This window comes from Aedes aegypti, chromosome 3 (assembly GCF_002204515.2).
Source record: "Aedes aegypti strain LVP_AGWG chromosome 3, AaegL5.0 Primary Assembly, whole genome shotgun sequence".
In the NCBI taxonomy this organism is placed as follows: Eukaryota; Metazoa; Arthropoda; class Insecta; order Diptera; family Culicidae; genus Aedes; species Aedes aegypti.
The window spans coordinates 166,792,610-166,814,432 of NC_035109.1; the positions used below are offsets into that span (position 1 = coordinate 166,792,610).

At 36.9% G+C, this 21,823-nt stretch overlaps 1 protein-coding gene and 1 long non-coding RNA gene across 3 annotated transcripts in view; one reads left to right on the forward strand and one right to left on the reverse strand.

Annotated features, from left to right (window-relative positions):
- Nucleotides 1-21,823, reverse strand: part of LOC110679629 — a 427,025-nt gene that overhangs the window by 284,342 nt on the left and 120,860 nt on the right. The gene's annotated exons all lie outside the window — the stretch shown is intronic.
- On the forward strand, nt 18,123-20,278 carry LOC5563963 (glucose dehydrogenase [FAD, quinone]). The gene has a single exon (XM_021854962.1). It carries the CDS (start codon nt 18,288-18,290, stop codon nt 20,139-20,141), a length of 1,854 nt encoding a protein of 617 aa, XP_021710654.1. The 5' UTR covers nt 18,123-18,287; the 3' UTR covers nt 20,142-20,278.

The following is a 21,823-nucleotide window of genomic DNA, read 5'->3' on the forward strand; positions in this document are numbered from 1 at the left end:
ATTTGTAGTCTTTATGCTCAATCGACATGTTTTTTTTGCAATGTGTACATAATTTAACTTAATGGGATTTAGTCACATAGATTATTGATTCGATTGTCATATTTTTACTGTGTATGTCCAGGGCAATAAGATAAATGAATTCGAAAGTTTACTGGTTTCGTGGTGTTATGTTTCCAATATTCGATGGGAAATATGAAATTCTTTCTAATCAAAATAGAATTAAATTAAAGAACTGCTGTTACTAATACATATATAGTGCACGTGCCCATTAAATATCTAGCAATAAATAACAGGTCATTTCCAGCATACAGTTCAGATCGAGCCCAGCTGGATGAGGAAATTCTGTTCAATAGGAAATCATAAAGTATGGACTGCCCCTAATGTAACAGCACACCCATATGATCGATTAGCTGGGAGGATGATACCGATAATAACTATTCTTTCTTGTAATAAACCAGTTAGCTTGCCAATTAAGAAGCAGTGTTCGTAATATGTAATTAGGGCCTGAACTCCACACCTTAACGAATAGAGAAGGGAACGAGAGGTCACTTGAGTCATGCATCAACTACCATCTCAATTACGGTTGAAAATGCATACGATTTCCTATAAGAGAGAAGCGCCGATGCAGAATCACTCAATAAAATCAATTATCTTTGTTGGTTTATAAGGTAAAGGGTTAACACGTGATAAATAATTCATGGGATTTTTTCTTCTGCTTCTTTCGGACGTTACATCCCTACTAGGATACAGCAATTTCACAATCCTTGCTGTTGATTGCACTACAGCAGACCAAAATAATACTCCTGTAAAGGCTATATTGATATTTAACCGGGATTCCATTTTTCAGTGTCACCATGAAATCCATATACTTAAAATTCCGGTAACAGTTCATTACCGAGTTTGTCGAGTCAATTACTCTTTCTTCACAGCAAGCTACAATAAGTTCACAACCCGTGCCCTGACCGATGGCCCTAGGACGGAAACAACTGACTCGGTTAATCACCTATAATTTCTTCCAACAATGAAGGCCAATGTCAGCGGCTTACGGAACAGAGCACATTGTACAAATTGTTCCGAGTTTCTCGAAGCAATATATCTACACTGCCATGTAGAAACATCGAAAGTGCGTGTAAGTAGGCTCGTGCCAAGCTTAACAGACGACGAAAGCAAGCGAGAAATGACATCTCACCTTGAGTCGATCAGGCTTTGCACTGACTGAGGCTGAACACTGAAGCAACGCTATCTGATGATACCCGTTGACTTTTCAGTCATACCAGGATGCAGACAATGAACCGATCGTTTTTTTGCCTTTCACATTTTGATACTTTTTTATGCTGATAAGGCATACGATCACATAGCTTAATGCATTTTTAGAGAGATCTATAATAAAAAAAAATCTAAAAATTGATGGTGGAATTTATTATTATCATCAACATTGGAAGTAGCTCATCATTCTTGTTTGATATATTTAATGATGTTATCATTTTGCATATTTTCCTGACAAATGTAAAATTGCCAAAGTTGTACCAATTTTGAAACCTTACAAAATTCCTGCAGAACTCTCCGCCAAAGGACGAAGCCTGTATGTCAACTGTAGTGGATTTCGAAAAAGCTTGGATATTTTATCAACACATGATATTCCCACATATTTCAAAAGCACTTTGTTTGAAACATTCAAATAGACATGATGAGAAGGGTTCCACATACATCTAGGTGTATTATTCGGATGTTTTTTTTAATCACGAAATTTAACAATGTAACTGGAAAACCTGGAACAGGATCTGGTGCACATAATCAATAGCGAAAATGGGAATTCCAGAAGAAGCTGGAACCTGTACACAACCCGCCTATGTGGTTAAGGAAAGACGTTTTAAAATGGTTCTTACTTCTGGTTTACGTAGTTCTTAATGTTATGCTTGCACAAAAAACCCAGGATGAAGCGAAGTAGTCAATTACAAAGGGATTGCCACAAACCACTTTTTTATGCTGAGCGGTTCCACGCCGTTTCGCAAACTCGATTATTTTTGTATATTTTGAATCGCCTGAAAATTTGCATACAGATTCTTTATGACCAAAAATGCCATTATGCACCTTCAGACCGCCATTTTGAACCTCGCCTTATTTTTGAGATGGGCGTATCGGAAAATGCATGGCAAATCTTTAAAAAATGTAACTCGAAAACGGTTTGTCCGATTGATTTGAGATCTTCTACAAAGTTGTAGGTATTGCTTAGGATTATATGAAGAAAAATATGCACGGTAAAAAAAAGTTACAGATTATTTTTTATTTCAAAAACAAAATTTTAAAATCGATTTTCTCCAGAAACGCAGTTTTGATTTTTTTTATTTTTGGATATGTTTTAGGGGACAACTTATGTGATTTATTGCACAATGTTTCAAAATGGAAGAATTATGGACAAAAAAGTTATGATATTTTAAAAAATTACAAATTTTGAAAAATAATCGAAATAGAGAAAAACAATAATTTTTATGTGATTATTTGTAGGTACAGAAAATTGCAATCGAAAAGTACTTAAGTAATTTTTTTCTAGGTTGCATCAATTTCGAGATATACTCATATTCATATAAAATTTTCAAATAAAAAAAGAAATATAGGCCCTTTTCAAGCATTTCGTGTTTCTCCATTCCAGAAAAAAATGATTATGATTGAGCGAATCATAGCTAAATCGTTTATCGTTTGCATTTATTTATGCTTAAGTATTGAAAAAAGAGTGCACGGTAAAAAGTATAAACGATATTTTCAAATGAAAATTTGAAGCTTATAGTTCTTAAAAACCGCAACATTGATGTTTTAATTTTTGGATATATTTTGCGGTTCTTGTAGGTATTGTTTAGGACTATTTGTAAAAAAATATGCACGGTAAAAAAAAATGACAGATTTTTTAAATAAAAATATTTAAATCGATTTCCTATGAAAATGCATCTGTGATTTTTATTGTTTTTGGACATGTTTTAGGGGACAACTTATGTGATTTATTGCATAATGTTTCATAATGGAAGAATTATGGACAAAAAAGTTATAGATTTAAAAAATATTAAAAATTTTGAAAAAAAAAAGAAATAAAAGAAAACAATATTTTTATGTATTTATTTGATAGTACAGAAAATGCATTGGAAGAGTACTTAAGTAAAATTTTTCTAGGTTACATCAATTTCGAGATATACTCCTAAAATTTTAAATAAAAAAAAAAAGAAAAATAGGCCCTTTTCAAACATATTTCGTGTTTCTCCATTCCGGAAAATTTTATTTTGATTTCAACAACACAAACCAAGTCAAGTCAAGTACACAACACTGAAAACGGCTTTACAGTTGAAGTTGAAATACGCGTATCTGTCGAAGGATAAAATAGTGGAATTAAAAGGAACAGTACTACTCATCTTTTTTTACAGGCATTCTACTAAACAGGCTCCACAAGGGTTTTAATCACTTTTGCCTGTGTTAGTAGGTATGATGAACAAAAACGCACAAAAAATATCGTTTTACATAAATTCGTTTTATTTATTTTTTTAAATAATTTATTTTTTATCCAAAAATTTTCCGTTTTGAGGTATTGTGCAAGAAATAACATACAATATGCTGCAAAATAAATCCAAAAATTAAAAACATCAATTTTGCGGTTTTTAAGAACAATGAACTTCAAATTTTCATTTGAAAATTTTGTTTATATTTTTTTACCGTGCATACTTTTTTAAATACTTTAGTATATAGGTTTTGATCAAACAATAAATAATTCAGCTACGATTCACTCAATCAAAATAAAATATTTCTGGAATGGAGAAACACGAAATATGTTTGAAAAGGGTCTATTTTACTTTTTTTTTTATTTGAAAATTTTATATAAATATGAGTATAACTCGAAATTGATGCAACCTAGTAAAAAATTATTTAAGTACTTTTCAATTGCAATTTTTCTGTACTTTCAAATAATCACATAAAAATTTATTGTTTTCCTCTATTTCGATTTATTTTTTCAACATCTGTAATTTTTTTAAATATCATAACTTTTTTGTCCATAATTCTTCCATTTTGAAAATTGTGCAATAAATCACATAAGTTGTCCCCTAAAACAGATCCAAAAATAAAAAAAATCGAAACTGCGTTTCTGGAGAAAATCGATTTTAAAATATTGTTTTTGAAATAAAAAATAATCTGTAATTTTTTTTTACCGTACATATTTTTCTCCATATAGTCCTAAGCAATACCTACAACTTTGTAGAAGATCTCAAATCGATCAGACAAACCGTTTTCGAGTTACATTTTTTAAAGATTTGCTATGCATTTTCCGATACGCCCTTCTCAAAAATAAGGCGAGGTTCAAAATGGCGGTCTGAAGGTGCAAAATGGCATTTTTGGTCATAAAGAATCTGTATGCAAATTTTCAGGCGATTCAAAATATACAAAAATTAAATTTAAAGAAAATTTTGTCATGTTCGGTGGAATTGCTCTGCTGTAAAATGTAGAGGGTAATGTACTGACAAAAATAAGGCGAGGGGAGACTAGGGGAGTAGTTTGAAGTAGAAACACAAAGGTTTCGGTTTTACCCACAGGGAATGGAAAAGTGGTGTGATAACTTCCGGCATTTTCCGTTTAGTAACAGTACGGGTATGGGGTTCAGATAGCCGTAGCGGTAAATGCACAGCCATTCATTAAGACCAAGCTGAGAGTCGTGGGTTCCAATCCCACCAGAATGAGGATCTTTTCGAATTGGAAATTTTCTCGACTCCCTTGCATAGAGCATCATCGGTCCTGCCACACTATATACACTTGCAAAATGATCAATTGACAAAAAAAACTATCAGTTAATAACTGTGGAAGTGCTCATAAGAACACTGCTGAGAAGCAGGCTCTACCCCGGTTGGGACGTAATGCCAGGAAGAAGAATAAGAATCAATCCTGGAAATTCCATAACAAGGGATCATGAAAAAGTACAAACGTGTAATCGAGTTTCGCGGTCATTGATCATTTGCGCAAAAATGATGTACAAAGCCACAGTTTATATCAATCGAAAATGCCTGATTTTTCCTACCTCATAAAAGTAATGCCCTTTAATTTTTAATTCTTACGTGGTTTGATTGTACTCTTAATTCTCATGCTATTTTAGAGGTTAATAAAAGAACATTTTTAGATCTTTTGAGTTGTAATACAACATTTAAAATACATACATGAATTTTATCATTGAACAATCATCAACAATTTGAAATTATTTTGTTTTAGTAAAATAATAAACGTTTATAAAAACGTGTTCACTGTTAGCAAGTAGAGTATATATAACAAGGAACAAACCGAGTAATATGAACAGTTAATTAAATAAATGTAAAAAAACGTTTCTTTGAGGTCAATTCTATGAATTTATTTGAGGATTTATTTGCCATCATGCCAGTATTTTTGTGATTTCCTCAAGGAACATCACAAATTGATTTAGGCATTCCATCAATGGTTGCCTTAGGTATTTCATTCAAAAGTTATTGAAAAAAATATCAATTTAAAGAGTTTTTATTTGAGGATTTTTATACAAAAATCAACCGAGAATTCTTTAAATCCGAAAAATATTTCAAACAAATCCTAATTTTACCATTGCGAACAAAAAATATTCCGGCAAAACCGTTTTACGTGAATTCAAATAACGTTACTTTTTTACAATGTTCGTAAATTGAGTTTAGACAATTAAAAAGAACATTATGTAATGAAATGATTAGTAACGCGGAAATAATTTGTTTCGTTTTCAACTCGAACACCCTCGATAAGTTCAATTTATTCATTTATTTAGTTAACATCTAAAGAGATAACACTGAATGAACAATTTCACGCCACAATACTCGGTTCGTGGCCGCATCTCTTCATCCTCGGTTCTGCCCACCTCCATCCTTGACTCGCCCACTTAGCTGGATGCGCTCCACGCCTTCTCGTGCCAACCGGATTCGATGCGAACACCATCTTAGTAGGGTTGCTGTCCGGCATTCTTGCAACATTCCCTGCCCATCGTATCCTACCAGCTTTGGCCGCCTTCTAGATATCATCGTATAGTTGGTCGAGTTCATTCTTCTTATTGGGAAAATCAGTCAATTCCTCTCGACACCATGCTTGAACGATATTCGTCGTGTGGGGGCCGGTGCGCCGTCCTATTGAAAGACGTAATAATTCTTCTCGTAGAGGTACCGAAGTGCCGAGACCACAACCTTCTTCAGAACCACGGTCTTATGATACGCTGCTTTGATTTTCACATTATACTCGATAAACAACAGTGGGCTTCCCACGTCTGGATACGGCCTACCAAACCATCACCGACGCGGCGCTTTGGTACCACAAGATGTTTATGAGGCTGTTGCAAGACAACGAATTTCTCAAATACTTCACATAAAACGTACGATATTTTGAACATTTATCAAAATTTTGGAGAAAGACTGTTAATCATGTTTTGCTACAAATAACAACTTAACATGATAACAATTATGTAATTATAGCCAAATCAGAGGGGAGCCCAGATAGCCGTAGCGGTAAACGCGCAGCTATTCAGCAAGACCAAGCTGAGGGTCGTGGGTTCGAATCCCACTGGTCGAGGATCTTTTCGGGTTGGAAATTTTCTCGACTTCCCAGGGCATAGAATATCTTCGTACCTGCCACACGATATACGCATGCAAAAATGGTCATTGGCACAGTAAGCTCTCAGTTGATAACTGTGGAAGTGCTCATAAGAACACTAAGCTGATAAGCAGGCTCTGTCACAGTGGGGACGTAATGCCAGAAAGAAGAAGAAGAAGTCAAATCAGAGGCTTAAGATTACGCTTTCAAATGAAGCCTATTGAGCTTAAATCGGTTATGATTTCATTGAGTTGTCTGTCTAATCAGTTGTCAGTTGTCTGATGTTTGCTAGGTGAGCCATAGTTGATGAATTTTAAGCAGTCCAATTTGGCTGACTGCTGACACTGGGCAAATCGCTGTTTTCGACGGCCAGAACCTCTAGTACTCTGGATATGCATCCTAGAGGTTTGGTGTCTTCGACAAAGTTTTTTTTTTTTTTTCCTTCTAAGCAATGGGGGGATAATCTGCTCAACAGACTCCGGACGAGGTCCGGGAGTGTGGGGTTGGGGACCATTTACTACATGCAAGCAGTAAACAGGACTACACCCCCGACCCACTAAACCATTCCCATTGCCGCCAAACCCTTCGTCTCTCCGGGACCACCAAGAAGGCATTGCTTCGGAGAGGGGCTATTGCACATCGCATCCTCTAGGTTTGCATGCTTAGCCATGCAGCAACGAACATCGATGACACGCTTAGGGGGGTCCACCAAGGTAGCATGCTGGGCGCATTGCCAGCTTCCCGGGTGGTCCTCACCTCCCGTTCTCCGCTGAAAGCGGACAGGGTCGACCACTAAGCCCGCGCCCAGCTGCACCGCAGGTATCAAGAACTGATACTGCGGGCTTCGCAATTTGACCTACTGAAGGCTCAGGCCCTATCAGCTAGCACCAGCTGGGATTGCTGACGAAGGGGCCTCCACCTGCCCCGAACAACCAGAGGCTCGTATCCAACCCAGTAGGCCGACGCCACGACAGCAGCGCTACCAGGATGTTCTCCCCGCGGCCACTTAATCGCTATAAGAGTCGATTTCGACCGTAGGGCACCGGTAGCCGACTGTGAACCCTTGGACCACCTGTTGTTTAGCGTCTGCACTAGTCACTCCTCGAGTCCACACGCCACCTCCTTTGGAGTTCCGAGACGATGTGAGTGATAGCCGATGAAACGGCATTCCAGCCAAACTCGTCTTCGCACATCCTCTGGACCAAATTGTCCGGAGTCGTGTCCCGACCGCATGTGGCAAACATGCGGTCACGCATTGTGCGGAAACGCGGGCACACGAACAAAACGTTTTCCGCCGTTTCCTCTAAACCTGCACAAACTGGACATTCGGGAGAACCCGCATGACCGAAACGGTGTAGATACTGTCTAAAGCATCCATGGCCCGAAAGGACCTGTGTTAGGTGGAATGTTAGTTCCCCATGGCGCCTATTGACCCAGATATCTAACCTCGGAATCAACCTATGAGTCCACACTCCCTTGGTGGAACTGTCCCACGCACGCTGCCATTTGACCATGGAGGCCAGTCTGGCAGTCCTGCGTATGCCTCTTGTGCCGCGCCTTTCGAAGCACTCTATGTCTTCCATGATAAGGATACCAATAGGCATCATAGCGGTGATGACACAGAGTGCATCGTGTGACACGGTACGGTACGCGCTCGCAACCCTCAGGCACATTAGCCTATAAGTACTCTCTAGCTTGCTACGGTAGCTATCGGTACTCAAAGCCGTGCCCCAAGCCGGGCCATCATACCTCAGTATGGACGAGGCGACACTGGCCAGAAGCTTACGCTTACTGGCGTACACCGCAGAGCTATTGGACATCATCCGGGACAGTGCCACAATAGCTGTGGAGGCTCTCTTGCAGGCATAATCGACATGGCTACCGAAGGTAAGCTTGTCGTCGATCATCACCCCCAAGTGTTTGACGGAGCGCTTCGAAGTGATTGTGCAGTCGCCTACACTGATCACCGCTTGCTGCACCGACTTTCGGTTGTTGACAACAACAGCCTCAGTTATGTGGTGAGCCAATTCCAGTTTCCTGGAGCTCATCCACTCCTCCACAATTGCGATCGAGTGGGCTGCAGTCAATTCCACTTCTTCGATCGATTCACCGTAGACCTCCAGCGTAATATCGTCGGCAAAGCCAACGATGACCACACCCACCGGGCATTTTAATCTCAACACCTCGTCGTACATGACATTCCATAACACCGGACCCAGGATGAAACCTTGCGGGACTCCTGAGGTTATGTAAAAGCACTTCCGACCCACCTCTGTGTCATAGACTAATACCCGATTCTGGAAGTAACTTCCGAGAATCTTGTACAGGTACTCGGGTATCCCCAGACGTAGGAGCGCATCAGCAATAGCCGCCCAACTGGCACTATTAAATGCGTTCTTTACATCCAGAGTCACTACTGCGCAGTAGCGAATACCCCTCCTCTTACGCTGGAGTGCTATCTCAGCGGTTTTCCTAACCGTCAGAATAGCGTCTACGGTGGACCTCCCTTTCCGGAAGCCGAACTGGTTGCTTGAGAGACCATTTACACCCTCGGTGTACCTTGACAGTCTGTTGAGGATGATCTTCTCGAGCACCTTCCCCACCGTGTCAATCAAGCATATTGGTCTATACGCCGACGGGTCACCGGGTGGTTTCTTTTCTTCGATAAAGTGGTTTGGAAGATTTGTACTACATTTTGACTTCTGCGGTTTTGGTCTAGGTAAGTTAAAACTGATCTAAATAAGTTAAAACTGATACAGATAAGTTGAAACTGATCTAGATCAGTTTTATATTTTGATATGAGCGTCCGAGCAAAACACCTTCATCTGTAAAGTTGTTCATTGAGGCATTTATGAAATTTCTTCTAAAGGCAATTACACTCTATCACTGACGCAGATGGCGCTGTATGATGTTTAAATTTATGTACAGCCAAAAAATCGATTTTGACCATATTCCAATACAAAAATAAATTGTTAAAAAATAATTTGTCATCGAGTTTTCTAGGCTTAACAATATCAAAGTAAATTTACATCATTTACTAGCAAATATTTTCAGAATTCATTATAATTTTAATTAAAAACAGTCCAATAACAGTGTTTTACAAAATCCTGGAAAACTGATGAAGCGGCAGATGGCGGCAGCTAATTTTTTGTCTACTACTAGTTAAGATCATTCGTTCCCTTGTCGAGATTATTTCTTCTGTGGGGCTTCGTGGGGCTTTTTGTTGTGGTGGTTTGGAGTTTGATGAACATATGTTGAATTACTTATATTCGATAAGATTTTCATGCATTTATATGCAAAAAGGAACAAAATACATATTGAATGTTGACATACGTTCCATACGTGTATATACAACATTCGATTTTTATTAAGAAATCAGGATTGTGTTTATTAAATATCAAATGATACAATGCAAATAAATAAAATACGTCTGAATTTTACGAAATTCATATTTTTTTTTCTAAATCGGATTATTTTCTAGATCTGAAAACAAAATAAATGATAAATCTCCAATTTTTGAAATAACTTTTTTTTTCGATCCTAAAATTGTTCTAGCCTAAAAAGCCCAACACGACCCCATTTTTATTTTTTCAAGACAATCGAAGTAATGTTCTTGACTAGTCGTAGACAAAACAAATATCAATGGCCATCTACAGATTTATGAGTTATCGAGGATTTTTTAAAACACTATTATTTGACTGTTTCTACTAAAAATTTCTCTAAATCTGAAAATGTTGCATCATTCACTATGATGTAAATTTACTTTAATATTGTTCAGCTTCAAATACTTGATGACAAATTATTTTTAAACAATTTTTTTGTTTTACAAAATGGTCAAAATTTATTTTTTGGCTATTTTTACTAAAATGTCATACAGCGCCATTAGACTGATGCAAATTTTGAAGTTTTTGCTCCGTTATGCTTAAACGATGTCAATTATGATGAAAATCATTCTCCCAAAATATGAAGTGATTTGGAAGAGATTTGGTTGTGCACACGCCATTTGAAGTTTATATGGAAATCACTATGGAAAAGCCAAACCTTTTGTGTTCAGTCCTCTATATGCTCGTCATAATAATATATGAAAAAGCGAACACACTCTTCTCATGTAAAATCTTCCCAGCTACAACTTTGCCGAAGACCACATTTTGTTGGGACGTAAGGATAATTTGTTATTCTTGATTCCAAAGTCTAAACTATGCTGAGATGATCATTCAATTACTTTCAGAGCAACACTGCTTTTTTACTGTAGAACATAGTAGCCTGGATTACTTTGATCTATTCTTCCCGCCAGGAGCACCACTGTTGCCTGCCGAAGAGTTAGTGAAGCATGTAAAATGCAAACCCACTTTATGATGATGAATAACAATTTTTCCTGACGTCCAATCAAAATGTGGTCTTCGGCAAAGTTGTAGCTGAAAGAATTTCGCATGAGAAGAGTGTGTTCACTTTTCCATAAAATATTATGACGAAGAGATAGAGGGTTGAACACAAAAGGTTGGCGTTTTCCATAGTAATCTCCATATAAACTTCAAATGGCGTGTGCACAGTCAAATTTCTTCCAAATCATTTCAAATTTTGGGAGGATGCTTTTTACCATAATTTGAATCGTTTAAGCATAGGGGAGCAAAAATTTCGAAATTTGCATCACTCTAAGCGCCATCCACGGCAGTAATAGAGTGTAAGTGTCTTTAGAAGAAATGTCTAAACTGCCTCAATGAACAACTTTGTGGAAGAAGTTTTTTGCTAAGACACTCCTATCAAACGATAAAACTGATCTAGATCAGCTTCAACTTATCTAGATCAAATCTGAAGGAGTCAAAATGTAGTACAATTTTTTCCAAAATACTTTGTCGAAGACACCAAACTTCTAAAATGCATATCCAGAGTACTAGATGGCCGTCGAAAACAGCGATCTGCCCCAGTGGGCGATGCTGCCAAAAATAGAAAAACAAAACAGGTCCATCTCAAATTTTGACAAGTCGTCGCTCAATGGTATTGTGCATTCAGATTAACTTTAGACCGAAGTTCATAAGAGAAATGAAATATCACCAACAAAAGTTCGGCGTCGGCATTGTACCGAAGTGCTACGCCGACAAAGGCATTCCTTATGCGTCGGCGAAGCACTAAATTAGAATGCCAACGCCAAACTACGCCAAAGGTTTTTTTTTTCTTTTTTTTTTTTTATTAGGCACTCCGTGCTCGTGGCCACTACTGTGCCGGACTCAGTTGATCTGTAGCTGCTTTATCGATACAGATCTATTTTCAACTTATCTATATTTACATCTACTTTCACTCTCTCCTACTCTTTTACTCTCACACCGAGCAGGTAGGAGAGAGCTCTGCTATTAGTGAGGCTAGCTGCCTGCGAAGAGGGTCAGTTTGTCTCAGTCACCATCTGATACTGACGGAGGATGGATGTGCTCCGTGAGGCGTCTTCTGGTGGCTGAACGGGTTTTTTGTGGAGGGGCTGGGAATCGAACCCATGACCTTCCGCTTATGAAGCGGAAGCGTAACCTCAAGGCTACAGACCCCCCTACGCCGAAGTTTTGACTGCCGAACTTCTAATTGTCACTCGAATAGTCAATATTGAAGTCTGTAAAAAACATTAACAAGTATTTTTGAGAGATGAATTTTTAAGGTTTTGTCCAGCCATGCGTTACTATGCTGCGTGCCACGTAAGTATTAGTTTGGCTCTGTCCAGCCTCTTTTTCGTTGCAGCCTTCGTTACTCTGTGAAACTTGCGTTTCTTGTACGGCTTGTGTTCCGTCGTCATGATGGTGTGAGCAGTTCCAGTAGCGGTCTTCCCGTTCGAGCAGTATGTTTTGTTGCTTAGTCCGAATGTGTTGAATCTATGAATCATTTTGACATATTATTGGTCATCATACATTTCAGAATACTCTGCAATATAGTCTTCAGATCTACCAGTGTGATCTATAAATCATTGTATATGCAAAGAAGTTCAGAGCACTGGACGATTTTTGATGCACTTCACGCTATTAGTAATTCAATAAAATATGTTTCATTAAATTCAAATAGAGTTTCTTTGAACATCTGTTGCACTCACTTAATTACAGGGATCTTGAAAAATGATAACTGAATAAAATTGAATAGCGAAGAATAGAATGTTTATTGGGACCCTTAAACATACACTCCCGTGCATAAGTTTGGGTTCACCCACTAAAAACATACAAAAGTGTTCTGTCCATATCTCTGCGATTACACGTCCAATTGAAACTCTCTAAGCCGCATTCGAAAGACAAAGAGTTATTCTTACTTCGTATGTATTTTTCCAAAAACATTTTTCGAATCTTATATACTAAATTTTTACTTGAAGTTGTGACATTTTTCAAAAAACACACTGAAAAACATTTGTAAAACAACCCAAACTTTTGCACGATGATTTAAATGACTATTTCATTGATTTTTCATAGATTTCAGATTTTTCCGCAAAAAATTCGTGAGTGCTCTTCAAAGAATATAAGATTACGATTCTAATGACACCTTGATTCAAAATTTTGGTCGATCCAATGCTGTGTAAATTACGAATATTTTTTCAGTGTGTTTTTTGAAAAATGCCACAACTTTGAGTTAAAATTTAGTATACAAAATCCAAAAAATGTTTTTGGAAAAATACATACGAAGTAAGAATAACTCTTTGCCTTTCGAATTTGGCTTAGAGAGTTTCAATTAGACGCGTAATCACAAAGATATGGACAGAACACTTTTGTATGTTTTTGAGAGAAATCGTAATTCTAACTGTGATTTAACGACAATATTTTCACTTTCCCCACTTGCTGGGCAAATAAAAACACAAAATATGTTTTTCAAATATTCTCCTTTCTTCTAATTTGTTTCCAAGAGTTTCGCACAAAAATCAATTTATTGTAATGTTTAGATTTAAAGGGTGGGATCCGTCATTGATTTCGGAATTTTCAAAAGCAGTGTTTTGTTCAAAAAGCAAGAAAATTTACATGAAAATGTGTTCACTGTGTTTTATTTTCCAACCGAAACACAGTGAACACATTTTAATCAAATAATTTCTAGTTTTAAACTGAAAACTGCTTTTGAAGTCTCGATGACGACGATGATTGCGATGACGGATTCTTGAACGTCAATAGGAATCAAATAAATTAGAAAATAAATTTGAATAAATTTGAAGTCATTATGGTTTCAAGCACCTTTGCCATATGATTTCGATGTACATTTAGCATTTTAGAAAATATATGGGGATCGTTCGAACAGGGCACAAACAGTTGAAAAATCAGTTTTGTAAAGGAGTTCAATGATTACATTTTGAACTTAAGATGGGCCCAGCAGATCGTAATTGTCCCGCTAGTGAATGTTACTCTGTTTTATTGTACCTTGTAGCACCAACCAGGAAACAAACTTGGAAAATTGACATTTTATTGGCTCCTTATTTATTGGCCACTAAGTATAGTTTAATTTGAATATTTAATATAACTTGTGCAGCAAGTGCTCTATCCATTTGCTCGTATCAACTTCCCATCTTTATCACGACGTTCCTGTTTCTACTGGATTCTCCCCCCAAAAGAATCGGCATCTGCATCCTAGATAGTTTCCTGGTAGCATTTCGAAAAAATAATCCTTCGTTGTAATTAAGCAAAATACTTTTTGACACAACATAGGTAATCATCGAAGTAAGTTTATTACCCATGAACCTCTGCCACAAGAGCAGCGCGTCAACGCACCGGCTAAAACACACGTTCTTGATCTTGTGTGCCCACTGCTACCGTGGCGGATCGAAATCCGTACAGGGTTAAAAATCCGTACTCTTCCATACAAATAGTAGGCGTTTTGAATGAAGTGTACGGAATTAGATTTATTTTTTACGTTGAAAATAAATTTCATTTTATAAAACGAAATCGATAGTTTAAACTCCGATTTTTGTATCTTTATTAACAAGTGTGATTTTATGGCTTTCTCAGTCTAGGGAAATCAAAACGAAAAGTTTTGTTTTGCCCAACGTTTCGGCACTCTGTACTTGGCCTTTATCAAGGGTAGTTCTTTTCGGGACCAACGGCTTTACTACCCTTCCAAAGGAAATCGTCGCTATAAACTTTTTGTCATAAGTGACTATTTCGGGGACGGGATAAGATCCCAGGACCTCGGCGTAAGAGGCGTGTACGACATAACTCGTTGCTATCTACAACAATTTAGGGGCATGAGCGTTACGAACTCTGTAATAATAGTCAAGCCCCAACTTAAAAACCAAAATATTTTGTATTGTATCAAACATTTTGTAATCGAAATTCGTACTATACCATTTAATTTCACTAGAGTTTGTATCCTTTGACAGATACGCGTATTTCGACCTCAACAGTAAGGCCGTCTTCGACTTTAAGTCGAGTCTAGTATACAACACTGAAGACAGTTGAGGTCGAAATACGCGTATCTGTCAAAGGATACAAACTCTAGAGCGGTTCCACAGAAAATGACGACTTTTTTCCCAAATTTCATTTTTATATTTTTTGATTTGGATGAAATTTTGCACATGCTTTCTTTATGCCCAAAAATGCCTTTTTGCATCATCGGTTTGACATTTTGATCCTAGCCTTACTTTTGAGAAGGGCCTAAGAAAAAAATCCTTATTAATTTTCAAAAAATCATAACTTAGAATCGGTTTGTCCGATCAGTTTGGTGTCTTCCACAAAGTTTTAGGTTATTGTTGGGACTATCTTAAAAAAAATATGCACTGTAAAAAATATGTTGTATTTTTTTATATTTCGGATATAAAACTTAAAAATCAATTTTCTCAATAATCGTATTTTTGAACTTTTTATATGTTCAAGTAGACAAAAAATTAAGTCTTTTGCACAGTGGGTCAAGATGGAGAAATCATGGACAAAAAAGTTATGATTTAAAAAAAAGGTGAATTTTTGAAAATGGTCATAATAAACTTTTTAAATGTTTTTCAACTCGATTTTATGAAAGTACGCAAAATTTACAACAAAAAAGGTACACGGGAAAATCAGGCTAACTTTTACCATTTTAAAGATACAGCGATTTTAATACAAAATTATGATATAATTTTCAATTTTCGGTCATTTTCGAATGTTTTTCGAAGCTCATAAGCCTAGGGCTTAGCCGAGCGGTTAGAGTCCGCGGCTACAAAGCAAAACCATGCTGAAGGTGTCTGGGTTCGAATCCCGGTCGGTCTACAATCTTTTCGTAATGGAAATATCCTTGACTACCCTGGGCATACAGTATCATCGTACCTGCCATACGATATACGAATGCGAAAATGGCAACTTTGGCAAAGAAAGCTCTCAGTTAATAACTGTGGAAATGCTCATTGAACACTACGCTGAGATGCAGGCTCTGTCCCAATGAGGACATTAATGCCAAGAAGAAGAAGAAGAAGCCTAGAAATTTGTTCATTGTCTGAAAGAGCAGATAATTTTTGACTAAAATGTTTGAAAAAATATTGAGTTGGTAATTCTTCATGGTATGAGGCGAAATAAAAAATGTGCCCTGTAAAAATGATTTATTTATTTTTTTAACGAAACACAACTTCAACATTCAACATTGTTATATTTTGATATGTAATTATCAAGAAAGTTAAAAATAACAAAATAACGAATATAAAGCAATCAATACGTGAAATGCATTTATATCGATTTAAGATAATGAAATATTTCCATTCGAAAACAAAAGCTTTATGAGAAGAGGAGTAACGTGCCCAGTTGTGTCACACAAATATACCTGATGTTTTCTTAAAGTACAGCACGTTGGTATATTTGTGTGGTCGGACAGAAATGTACCTAATAGTTGATTCAAGTACCCATGTTGGTATAAAAAAGAGCTGATGCAGCAAAGACACAAGCAAGTGATAAACAAGCAAGTGATAATCAAGTGAAAAGTAAAAGATAGCTTAGAACAATGAAGTATAAAATGAACACCATCAACAAAGGTTGTGTAAATGTGTTTTCAAAAAAGTGTTCAAAAAGTAACCGAAATCTTACGGAAAGTAATATTGCCAAATTAGTTGAACTAGGATTTGCAGATGAAAATCAGCTTGATAAACAATTTAAAATTTGCGATTCGTGTCGTTTACAATTGTCCAAAAGAACAGCATTATCAAGCAGTGATGACTTATCAAGTAGTGAAGAGGAAGATGTTTGCATGGAAGAGGAAAAAAAAAATCAAAAAAACCGATTTTAGAGAAAATGAATTTTTAAGCTTTATTTACGAAATAAAAAAATTACAATATTTTTTTAGTGTATATTTTTTTCCAGATAGTTCCAACAATAAACTAAAACTTTGCGGAAGATACCAAACCGATCAGACAAATAGTTACTGGATTTTATTTTTTTGAAAATTGTTAAGGCTTTTTTTCTTAGGCCCTTCTTAAAAGTAACGCTAGGGTAAAAATAGCGAACCGAAATTTCAGCTAAACCAAAAAATACAAAAGTAAACCGACATTCGAATTCAAGTGGAACCGCTTTCTAAAGGAATTAAATGGTATAGTACTAAATTCGTTTTTTCATATACTTATAGGTTTCCCACTAAACAGCTCAAAGATTTATTATAATCGAAATTCGTTTAATTCATAAGAGAACGAGCATTGGACAGTAGGGGAAGAGGTGGAAAATGATCAAGGTTGGTACAATGAATACTGTGCGTATTAAGGCTCCCCAAAATCAACGCGATTTTTTCAGCGACAGCGACGAAAAATCGCGAAAACATCAATTAATATCATAATTTTAGAAAACCACTCCGAAAAATTCGAACTGTTGTAATTTCGAGCTCGGAAGGCTTGAGGTTTTTCAATAAAGTTAATATCGTAATGATATGATTGCAAATAAAAAAATGTTTTCAGCGATAAATCCAATATCCCTTACTCATAGTCATAAAAAATGTAATAATCGATTGTTTCATATCACCTGATCTTTCCGCTTTTCTCTAAGAGATGGCGTTCAAATCGACCATTTATTATTGCTGTAAAGTTGATTTTTTTCCAGTCAAAAAAAAATATTATTGCTATCAAAAATTAAATATTTAGAAAGTAGTTGACGGATTTAGAAATTGGTATGATGGTGGTCTTGACAACCAGAATAAACCTTCCATAAATCAAACAAGATGTGACATTTTGTTCTGTGTTGGTTTCATCACGGTTTTAAAGAACACTTATAGTACTCGATGAAACTTTCACTGATGGTTTTATTTATGACCACCATAAAACATTAATAAATCAAAGGAGCTCTGAAAATGTTATTTGGGAACGGTGTTAAAGTGTGAATAGATACTAGGAAAAATACGAAAAGCTGTTTTCAGTGTCGGTGTACAGATTACGATTCCGTACGGTAGACTGAAATTCACCTGTGCACAGACCGGCTTTTCCGCTATACCTAGCTGCGAAACCGGCAACTGCACTATGAAGGGTCGCGTTCGTTTGGCTGATACAGCTTGCAAGGGGGTGGTGCCAGTAGTGCAGTGAATGGATGCAGTTTGATGCAATTGTCTCCGCGAGAACTCACCCCGTTGCGTTCGATCATTTTACTGCTTGCACCGATCACAGATGGCTAGTATAGTATAGTTGTTTAAATATGCAATAGTTCTGGCTGGTCAGAACTAGTCTAATTGTAACCGTGCGCGGGAAAGTACGCGATGCGCGAATTGTTTCACAGTTGAGCACGATAGGGTGTAAGGATATTACATGCAGGATGCAGACGTTTTTCGGAATATTTGCTTTGATGCTGGGGAGTTGCTGCTACCACGCTCAGGCGCAGGACAGCATAATGTCTGTGATTGAGTTCCTTCAGGATGGAGGAAAACGATTGAATAGAGAGCTTCCTGATCGAAATAATCTATATGAAGAGTACGATTTTGTGATAGTTGGAGCTGGATCAGCGGGTTGTGCTCTAGCAGCCAGACTGTCGGAAATCAGTGACTGGAATATTTTACTCATAGAGGCTGGTGCGAATGAAAATTTACTGATGGATATTCCAATGTTCGTTCATTATATGCAAAGTTATGACGTGAACTGGGACTATCGAACGAAGCCAAGTGATCAGTACTGTCTAGCGTTTAAAAACAATCAGTGTAGATTTCCGCGAGGCAAAGTGATGGGAGGGTCCAGTGTGCTTAATTACATGATTTATACTAGAGGAAATCGTCGCGATTTTGATAGTTGGGCTGCAGCTGGAAATGAAGGATGGAGCTACAAGGACGTATTACCATATTTCCAAAAATTAGAACACAGTTTTGTTCCTGACTCATATCCAGGATATGCTGGAAAGAATGGACCACTAGCTGTATCTTATGTACCGTATAAATCTAAAATATCAAAACTATTTTTGGAGGCATCCTTACAAGCCGGAATTCCGTACGTGGACTACAATGGACCGAAACAAGTTGGGATATCGTTTATTCAGAGCACTACCAGAAATGGATACCGTGATAGTACTAATGCGGCATACTTATATCCGTTGAAGAATCGAACGAATTTGCATGTGAGGAAAAGGTCTCAAGTGACGAAGATTATCATTGATAAAGAAACGAAGCAGGCAACGGGGGTTAAATTCTACCACAATCGCAAATATTATACCGTAAAAGCCCGGTATGAAGTTATTCTATCAGCCGGTGCTATAGGATCACCACATCTTTTAATGCTGTCCGGCATTGGACCTAAGCGGCATTTACAGGAGAAAGGAATCAAACCAATTGTGGACCTCCCCGTAGGCTACAATTTTCAAGACCACACCGCTGCTGGAGCACTAACTTTCCTCGTCAACAACACTATGAGTATGATGGTCGAACGAGAAATGTCCATTGAGAATTTCATGGATTTTCAACTACGCCATACGGGACCATTAACTTCAATCGGAGGATGTGAAACAATTGGTTTCTTCGACTCAGAACATCCGAATGACTCCGATGGCTGGCCGGATTACGAACTGCTGCAGATAGGTGGAACAATGGCTGGTGATCCTTCTTTTGAGTTGAATTTCAATTACAAGCATGAAACGTTCCAAAAACTCTTCGGTGAAGTACAACGAAAAAGTCTCAATGGATTCACGGTTTTCCCTCTAATATTGAGACCACGAAGTAGCGGTAGGATTTCTCTCAAAAATGCAAGCCCATTTAGATATCCAGTAATAGAACCAAACTACTTCTCCGATCCATACGATTTGGACATCTCGGTGAGAGCGATTCGTAAAACACTTGAAATCATTGATCAACCAGCGATGCAACAACTTAACGCTCATCTCCTGCCGGTGCCAATGCCAGGATGTGAACAGTATGAGTTCAACTCTGATGATTACTGGCGATGTTTCACGAGACACGCAACCTACACCATCTACCACCATGTTGGAACCTGTAAAATGGGACCCCGGAAGGATCGCTCAGCGGTGGTTGATCCCCGCTTGCGGGTACACGGCATCAAAGGTCTACGGGTAGTAGATGCCAGTATCATGCCAAATGTGCCTGCCGGACATACCAATGCACCGACGGTGATGATCGCCGAAAAGGCAGCCGACATGATCAAAGAAGATTGGAACATGGTTCGACGATGATCGATCGGTCCAAATGAAGTGACACGGTAAATGGTGATAAAGCTTTAACTTATTGTGAACATATTTATGAAAAGACTGGATTAATAAATGATTAGTATGCGATATGCGAAGATTAAAATGAGATACCGAAACAAAGACTACTGCCGAATTCCTTGACTTTGTGAAATTCCCATTAAGTACATTCATGTTAGATCGAATCAACCAGTCACGCGAGTCGAATTATCCTAATAAATGTGTTTAGTTATGTGTTCACAATGTTCAAAAACCACTCATGGTTGACAAGAATAAAAGAGTTTATGAAAAAAAAAGGCGCATCAAATTCAACGGGAAAACATGACAGAATAATGGAGACACTTTGTCGCAGTAGTTTCAGATTAGCACTGAACCACTGACCGAGAAAAAAATAAATGACATGATGCCAAAATGAAAAGAGATTGTATTTAAAAAAATGAATGTGCGAAATCAGTAAAGCACATAGTATCTACATTGTGAAACAGCTAGGCATTCAGAGCAATTATATTAATGATAAAAATGCTGAAAGTTCGACCTCATGTGGATGAAAGCTGTACATTAGGACAGTACAAAATTCAAAAAAGTTCGAATATCCAATCTCCCATATCTGTCTTATCATCTTTATTATAAATATAGTGTTCTGAGAAATTTTCAGCTTTTCCGGTGCAGATTTGAAGATGACCCAAAGACGATTTAGGTTTATTTGTAAATTACTATGGATAAATTTTGAAAAATGCCCTAAACCTGTTAGTACTGTAATGTTAGTACAGACTAGTCATTTCCTAATGAAAACTCATTCTTCAAACCATAATAAAAGAAGTTGCTGAAGAAACAAAGTCTTTTTAAATTAGTTATGTTTGAGATATTTGCAGAAGTTTGTTGGGCTATACGTAAGATTATAGCTAAATAATACCAAACAAATCCATGAATATATTTTTCATCCGTCAGATTGAATTCCTCCTTCAGCAACATCCTTTATTATGGTTTAAAGAATGAGTTTTTACTGTGGAATAATGATTCTGTACTTACATTACAGTACTAACGTGTTTAGAACAATTTTCAGAAATTTTCCATAGTAATTTCCATATGAATCTACATAGTCTTTGGACCACCATCTTCATTCTTCACTAAAAAAGCTGAAATATTCACTAAAAAAGCTGAAAATTTTACAGAACACTATTTTTATAGTAAGAATAGTATATAATATATTAAAGATTGTATTTTCAAACTTTGTTTGAATTTTGAACCGCCCTACTGTACACTCAACTCTTCCAAAATAATGTAACACGTATGGTGATTGTTTCAGAAAGGTGAATTTTTTGTTATTGAACAGGATTTTTTTCGCATCAAGACGTTTCGTATAGAGTGTCCCAGATAGTATGGGCACGACTTTGATAACAAGGATCACAATATTTTTTCAAACAAATTCATATTTTTATATTTTTGTATATTTTTTAGGGCATTTTAAATGCTACCTATGGAAATTTTGTTTGAATAAATAATCTTTTGCATTGAAATTTTTGATTTTAGAAAATCAATCGTTATTTTGCCAGCACAGACCCTACTTTTGTATTTTGTTGAAACTTAACTAGTAATGATTGATTTTTTCAAAATTCTTCGATGTGGTGAGTTCAAGTACATTGTATCTAAAAAGATACACAAGATTTTTT

What these genes read in the sequence shown, in the direction of transcription:
- LOC5563963 (XM_021854962.1), top strand. Translation starts at nt 18,288, where the DNA reads ATGCAGACGTTTTTCGGAATATTTGCTTTGATGCTGGGGAGTTGCTGC.